Genomic DNA, 8399 nt, shown 5'->3' with positions numbered 1-8399 from the left:
CAAATCCAAATTCCAGAAAGCATAAAAAAATAAAGCAGCACAATTTAAAACATGGCCAAACAAAGAAAAGCTGCACCGTAAAAAGTGATTAAAAATAATGGAATGAAAGAAAACTCAAGTTACCTCATTGTTGCAGAAATACAGCATAAAATCTGCACCAAACTCAAATACTCATGTGAACATATCCCAATATTGAAGCACACCCAACAGGTCATTGCTGAAAGGCTATGCACACCTTTTCCATTACACCTAAAATAAAGCCACTTCTAGGTGTGCACAGAAGCTGTAGCTACAAGGTTGTGTCCATGGTAAGACATCAAAATCATCTGTAGTCCGATTCTGCAGTTATATTCTTTATCGGTTCCATGTATCAGTCTGGCAGATTATCATAAAATGGACAGCTGGAAAGTAATGGCACCAGGATCAGGCTACTCAAGTTTTGATGGCAGTGTTACTAGGAAGACATTGATCTAGATAGGAATACTTGTAAATGCTCATTGTAATGTTTATTCAGATTTTCATTTTAAATGCATTAGCACAAACCGTGACCCTTGTAGGATTAATGAGATAGGAGCACTTGAGAAATACCCAACAACTCCCAATTAGCGCATATTTATGTAATAAAGGGGCGCAGGGAGACCTAGAAAAGCGAACTACACAACCCTTAGGCTAGGTTAACAATCCATTTAGCGCATATGCTAGCGGATTGCGCTAAACGCAATGTCCCAAAAGGGATCGCGTTTGGCGATCCCGCTGGCGCAGATACCCGATCTGCGCTAACGAGGGACAGACCTCGGACGCTTCAAGCAGCGTCCACGGTCCGTCCGAAACTAATGGGACATCGCTAGCACGTGCCGAAAATGGCATGGCGTTAGCACATTGCCGTCAATGGGTGCGCTTCCCATGACCTTGACCGCATGGTGGGAAATATGCATATCACATACTGTACTTGGGGTCACATGAGTGCTCACTTGCCGACAGTGCTTACAATCCAAACTCGCAGTCTTCACAGTGCGCACTGTGTGTGATGTGAAGATTGACAAGTCTGCAGTCATGTAGAGTGAATGCAAACATTTGTGAAAAACCTGGATAACAGACAAATACAGAAATACTGTTTGTCCAAAGTCGTCTCGGAATGTTGATCTTGATTGAGAAATGAACTATGTTACATTGGTTAGAAGATATCTGCAGTGAATAAAAGGTTACATTTTCAGAAATGGACAGATCACATTTACAGGAGTTTGCAAGAATAACAGGAAATATGCAGGAATTATTTGCATGAAACACCCTTTAATACATATAACTGTACAGAAACATACAAGTTGTGACACAAAACAGACGGCGGGGACGGGTCACATTCCAGTAATACTAAAGTGAACATGATACAAAGCAAACAGTTTAATATCATAGAAAACACACAGCCTATAATAGGCAGCTACAAACTAGCAGCACGGACTCCGCTGTCTGGAGAGCAGCATCATCGCCTCTTCATCCCACATAGTACGACCATGCACTATACATGGGGGCCACATGTCTGTTATCTGTACTATATATCTAGGCCTAGGTACAATATGAAGATGGCAACAGAGAAAATGTCAGACCTTTAGGGCGATATTTCTGTATTGCTTACCCAATATGGCAAATGGGGTCATACATACACCATAAAGTAAGAACATCGGTGTCGAGATCTGACTCCAGCTGCCATGATATGAACTAAGGTTACGTTATGTTGCCTTGAATGGCGTCGGATTTACATATCGCTAAACTGGTTGGCAAGTTATCAGGATTAGTAGTATCCCTTTGGCACAAGGTAGAAGTGGTCATTATCACTTGTCCATGTAGGAGGTTTAAAATGCAAAATGGCTGTGTGTCCACAATAGAGTAGAGCGGTCTCTGATTATGACGGACAACAGGTAATTCACTAATTTTTCACATTTTTTATGAAGTCATGTTTCTTTAAAAATAAAGGCTTAAGTGCAATTTATAGAATCTGATTCTTGTATTTTTTTTTTTTTATCAATAGATTTGTGTGTTGTAACAACGAATGTAGATAAAAAGACTCGAGTAAGCAGGTTGGATGGACGACCGTGCGTGAAAATGCTGATGCAGCACATTTGGCAGAACAACTTGCTGGTAGGAAAAATCTCCTTGAACTGACTTGGAAAGAGTAGTTTATAAGGGACAGGAAAGGAAAAGCGAGGTATGCCAATTAGACAAGCGGGATTCTAGTTATATACAACCACTAGGCTTCATTTGATCTACTGGCAGGTGCCCATGTGATAAAATCACTTAATGGTTGACTATTACTGGTCTTCCTGGGGAACTGATGGCTGATGATCTGAATAAATACCATTATAAATGAAGAAAGTGCACAGGAATAAAGATGAATCATGGCATCTATGGACAGGTTCAAGAAAACCGTTTATATGATGCAGCCAAGATAGGTCTAGTTCACATTGAAGTCTTACACGACAGTGACATTCAATGGGAGACAGATGCGTATCACACACTGGACTGCAGCGTTTCTGCGTCACCACTCAATATAGTAGTATATAGTAGAGACTCGACAAACAGAAAACCTTACTGCCAACACCCATTTGGCAAAGACTCTCGGATGCATTGCTTCAGTTATTGCTCTAATTATGGATATCTTGTGCTTCTGCCCCAGTTTCAGGTTATATCGTGAGTTAAGGCAGCAAACAGTATAGCGGCCACCTGCTGGCAAAGCCATCTGTTCCGGCCTCATCTCGCTGGCTCATGCTGCATATCCATCCTTCAAACCAGGTTACGTCCCAGCAGTAGGCACAGCACGTGCCCAGAGAAAGTTGTTGGCACATATTGTCTGATCTGTAATCCATATGTCATACTGTTCACACTGCATTGACCAGCGCTGACGAAGCAAGGGACTGCGAGCGTGCACACTTCTTTATGTCTGCACCACTTTCATTATCTGCACGCTCCAAAGACAAACGCTTCATTTTGTTGTCCAGCAAAGGCAAAGCTCTGGGTTTAATGATGTTACTGCTGCTGTTGTTATTTATTTTGTCCTGGGCTTTGTTTTCAGATCCTTCTGCCCGACTGCCTTTAAAGAAATCACAGAACAAGTAAAATCCTCTTTCAGCATAACACGTCAGTCACAGTGTACACAGCTTACATTATATTAAAAGCAACCACTTTTTAGTTAACTAGGCCCAAATTATATTAAAATTTATATACATATACACACATACACTGTATAATCAAATGCAGAACTCTTCATCCTTCCATAGATGAGTGAAATGAAAAAATGACAGCAATTTGGCTGCCAGTAGCCACTACTAAGGGTGTCTAAAGGTTGTCCACTACTTAAGACATTGATGACCTATCCTACAAATAGGTCATCAGTGCTAAACACCCGGTACCCCACCGATCAGCTGTTCTAGGTGCTGACAGAGGCCGAAACTGCTTAGTTACAGAGCCGAACCGTCTACCAATAATGGCCGCGGCCGGGTACTGCCCATCTACCCCAAATTCAAATCAATAGGGGGTGGATGTGAAGTACCTGGCCACTATAAGTAGACTGAGCAGCTCCATAACTGAGCAGTTCTGGCCATCGCTGGCACCTACAACAGCTGATCAATGTGTCCCATCCCAACCGATCACACATTGATGACCAATCCCAAGGACAGGTCATCAATGTTGACGTAGTGGACAACCTCCTTAACTCTCTGACTGTTTAAAAGGAAGCACTAGGTTTGAAGCTCTGTATCCACACTGATGGTCAATTAAAAGAGGTGAGTATGTCTAATCTCATTGGTGCTCATAAACTTCATGTCCTGCCCCCATAGATCCAGCTCCAAGGATCGGATCACTACTAGTACATTGAAGACTCTCTGGATGTGTAGACCTCTAGCTGGATCCACAAACGTTTTAATCCCAAAAGTATAAGTAACGCAGAAATGCAGAGATAATCCCATAAAACTTATCCTATTGATATCTTATTTTACCCATGAAGCAATAACACTTTTTTAGTTTTGCATGGACTGTTTTCCCTTCCTTTTCTAGCTCACATACCGTTCATTCATGTTTTTTCTGATCTCCTTGATGAGTTTTGCATCATATGTGCAGTAGCCACACCGCACACTGGATCCATGGCACAACGGCAGCCAACAGACCCACTGACATATTGTGATTCCTCAGAAGCCTTAGCTAGCCAAAATTTTGCTTCCCAATATAATGAGCCATTTTTGCTACGGGTACATTGGTTGGAACATACTGATCGAGCTTAAGATATGAATGATTTTTACCAGGGGTGTTCTTGTACCTTTTTATTGCTCCCAATGTATTTCCAATGAAAAGTACAACTATCTGATTATAGCATTTGTTAATGACAATGACAGTGCAGTCCTCCAATACATACTGAGCTCGTTACTTAGAGGGAATGTTATTAGAACATTTTAATAGTTTTTTTGTCAAATGTATTTTTTAAAAATCTGGGATTGCTTGTGTGAAGGGACTGGAATGGGAAGCGGTACACAAATAAATAACAATATAAAAATATATAGATAAGATCACAAGATCATGGGAAGAAACCAGGTGGAGTTGTACTTAGAATGTCCATACACTCTTAGCAATACTGGCAGACAAAGTCGTTGTCCCGAACGTCACCGCAGGTCCTGCACAGCATCGCATAGGATTCAACACAGGCCGCGCGAGTGTCCGTCACCGGCCGGGATGGCGCCTGCACTAGCCGCCTAAGGACTTCCAAAGACCGCGCTTACTTAAGCTACAACGACTTTGTCTGCCAGTATTGCTAAGAGTGTACGGACATTCTAAGTACAACTCCACCTGGTTTCTTCCCATGATTAGTTACATGACAGGTACCGGATCCCCACTTGTTTTGTATCTAGTGCACTAACTGGAGTCACAGATATATATTAGTGACTTTTTTTCTTCCGTCAGGCTATGCACTTCCCAGGGTGTTAGTCCACTAGCCCCCCGTTTTATAGCTCTACATAAGTGATTCACTATATACGTACTTAAAGGGAACCTGTCACCCGAAAATCGCGGGTGAGGTAATCCCACCGGCATCAGGGGCTTATCTGCAGCATTCTGTAATGCTGTAGATAAGCCCCCAATGTTTCCTGAAAAAGGAGAAAAAGACGTTATATTATACTCACCCAGGGGCGGTCCCGCTGCTGGTCAGGTCGGATGGGCGTCTCCGGTCCGCTCCGGCGCCTCCTATCTTCTTTCCATGACGTCCTCTTCTGATCTTCAGCCACGGCTCCGGCGCAGGCGTACTTTGCTCTGCCCTGTTGAGGGCAGACAAAGTACTGCAGTGTGCAGGCGCCGGGCCTCTGACCTTTCCGGCGCCTGCGCACTGCAGTACTATCCTCTGCCCTCAAGAGGGCAGAGCAAAGTACACCTGCGCCGGAGCCGTGGCTGAAGATCAGAAGAGGACGTCATGGAAAGAAGATAGGAGGCGCCGGAGCGGACCGGAGACGCCCATCCGACCTGACCAGCAGCGGGGCCGCCCCTGGGTGAGTATAATATAACGTCTTTTTCTCCTTTTTCAGGTAACATCGGGGGCTTATCTACAGCATTACAGAATGCTGCAGATAAGCCCCTGATGCCGGTGGGATTACCTCACCCGCGATTTTCGGGGTGACAGGTTCTCTTTAACAGTCCCGTATAGTTCACTTTATTTTTCTTTTGCTTTTATTAATATTATCCTATTTCTAGTGGCTCCGTACTTGTGATCTTATCTATATATTTTTATATTGTTATTTATTTGTGTACCGCTTCCCATTCCAGTCCCTTCACACAAGCAATCCCAGATTTGCCATACACGCCCATAGACGGACTCACCACTACCCTTCTACCAACCAGGTAACCACCCATCGTGTATGTCTACTATAGTATTCTGTTAGGATAAGCGCAGGTACAAATATTGTAAAACATTTTTCGTTGTCTATAGCTTCCTCTTCTCTGTGTGGTGAGGAGCAGTATCCGCAGCGCCGCTAATTCATATATTAGTGCATTTTTTAAAAATCGTTGGTAATGTTTTTATTTTTTTAGATTAAGTTCTATATCTATACCTTGTCCACTGGGTTTAGTTTAGAATTAAACTTTTGATTTTTTCAGGAATCCACTTGTTAGTTTGCAGCATTGTACTAAAAGCATCTAATGAACGTGTGCAAAGGTAACAGTGAAGGGAGAGGAAGCAGCGGGAGCGGTGATATTACCTGCTGTGACTAGTGTCATCTGTATATAGAAGCATTACTTACTGACATTAGAAATTTTGAAAAGTACCGTATTCTGTAAAGAACAACAAGAAGAAGCCTAAAACAGCCCCAGGGGCCAGTGTGAAAAAAATGCAAGATTTTTTTTTATATAGTTTGTAATATGAAAAAAAAACATTGCCAACAAATGTTAAACAGATACATTCAACATTAAAAAATGGATTTTAAATAGGTCAGTTTGCAACGTTACATTGACTTTAATCTGCCTTATGTTTTATTGACTTACCTCTTTCCACATCACACTCGGGTGAGGACGCCCCACTGCATTCACTTCGGGGGCCAAGGACAGGCGATATGAGTCCAAATTCAGAAAGAGACATCGGGCTGGACAAATCTAAGCTGCCAGGTCGGTTTGCAGGAGGAAAAGGACTCACAACTTCCGAGGGACTTGTTGGGCCAGAGCTAAAGCTGGACAGAGATTGAGTCTCAGAGTCTTCTTCAGAAACCAAACTACTGAGATTGTCATCTTCAAAAACCTCAGAAGTCACTGCCAAAAAAGAAAATGAAATGCTAAGTGCATGCTGTACAAGAATTGTCAAATATCTTTTACAAATTTGTATACTTAAAGCAACGCTCCATCCTGGGACACTTAAGGAGTTATTCTTTATTAAACACAGATCAGGGCAATATGTAAAGGAGACGAACACAATTCTGGTGGGATGGCAATTCAGGCAAACATACTTCAGTTACTACTAGTGATGAGGTGGTCTCCGAGCATAGTTGTGTGCTAACCGAGTGTCTTCGGCGTGCTCAAAACACATGTTCGAGACCCCGCGGCTGTTGGGTAACCCCTACATGTGTTGCGGCTATCTAACAGCCATGAGACATGCAGCCACAGGAACTCGAACATATTTTCGGGCACGCAGAAGTCACTCAGCACACAAGCATGCTGGGATAACACTATCTGAGCACGGTCGCTCATCACTGCTCAGTTACTACCTTTAGCATACATTGGGCATGTTGATGGATGTAAATATGGAGTAATTTAGGACTACAATATTTTCCACATAGGGTAGATTCATATCATATCCACACATCTGTGACCTCGTCTCCCGGTACCTACCAGCACACAACCTCCAATCCTCACAAGATATCCTTCTCGACTCCTTTCATCTCTTTTTCTCACAATCGCATACAAGATTTCTCCCACGCATCCCCCCTCCTAAGGAGCGCTCTACCCCAACACATCAGACTCTCGCCTACCATGGAAAACTTCAAAAGGAACCTGAAGACCCACCTCTTCCGGCAAGCCTACATCCTGCAGTAACCACTGATCCACCAAACCGCTGCATGACCAGCTCTACCCTCACCCACTATATCCTCACCCATCCCTTGTAGATTGTGAACCCTCGCGGACAGGGTCCTCTCTCCTCCTGTACCAGTCGTGACTTGTATTGATTAGGATTATTGTACCTGTTTTTTATTATGTATACCCCTCCTCACATGTAAAGCGCTATGGAATAAATGGTGCTATAATAATATCAGCTTGGACTATTATATGAGGACGCTTTTACTAGCAAAAGTCAACAAAACCCCTCATCTCGCTCTAGCAATCACTCAGTAAGCAAAGTCTCTTATTCGATTCACCTTTATCAGGTTTAACCCCTTAATCCCATTGGACGTAGTATCCTGTCAAGGTGACCTGGGACTTAATTCCCAGTGACTGGATAGTACGTCCAGCACGATCAGCAGCGCTCACGGGAGAAGCGCGACCGATTGTGGCCGGGTGTCAGCTGACTATCGCAGCTGACATCCGACACTATGTGCCAGGAGCAATCACGGACTGCCCCCGGCACATTATCCCCCGGCACACTGCGATCAAACATGATCGCAGCATTAAGGAGGCATAGGGAAGCATCGCGCAGGGAGGGGGCTCCCTGCGGGCTTCCCTGAGACCCTCGGTACAAGGCGATGTGCTCACCTTGTACCGAGCGTCTCCTCCCTGCAGGCCCAGATCCAAAATGGCCGCGGGGCTGCATCCGGGTCCTGCAGGGAGGTGGCTTACCAGCGCCTGCTCAGAGCAAGCGCTGGTAAGCCTGCAGCCCTGCATGTCAGATCACTGATCTGACACAGTGGTCTGCAAAGTGTCAGATCAGTGGTCTGACCTATTAACATGAT

The 8399-nt window shown here is 43.9% G+C and overlaps 1 protein-coding gene across 1 annotated transcript in view; it reads right to left on the bottom strand.

Annotated features, from left to right (window-relative positions):
- Positions 1 to 1270: 1270 nt before the first annotated feature.
- Positions 1271 to 8399, bottom strand: part of SH3BP5 (SH3 domain binding protein 5) — an 86214-nt gene continuing 79085 nt past the window's right edge. The window contains exons 8-9 of the mRNA XM_069730055.1: positions 6508 to 6768; positions 1271 to 3082 (exon numbers count right to left, since the gene is read on the bottom strand). Of these exons, the coding sequence (XP_069586156.1) occupies positions 2871 to 3082; positions 6508 to 6768 (473 nt within the window). The 3' untranslated portion in view covers positions 1271 to 2870. The remainder of the gene's footprint in view (positions 3083 to 6507; positions 6769 to 8399) is intronic.

Source organism: Ranitomeya imitator, chromosome 6 (genome assembly GCF_032444005.1).
Source record: "Ranitomeya imitator isolate aRanImi1 chromosome 6, aRanImi1.pri, whole genome shotgun sequence".
NCBI lineage: Eukaryota > Metazoa > Chordata > Amphibia > Anura > Dendrobatidae > Ranitomeya > Ranitomeya imitator.
This window is presented reverse-complemented; position numbering and strand designations above follow the sequence as displayed.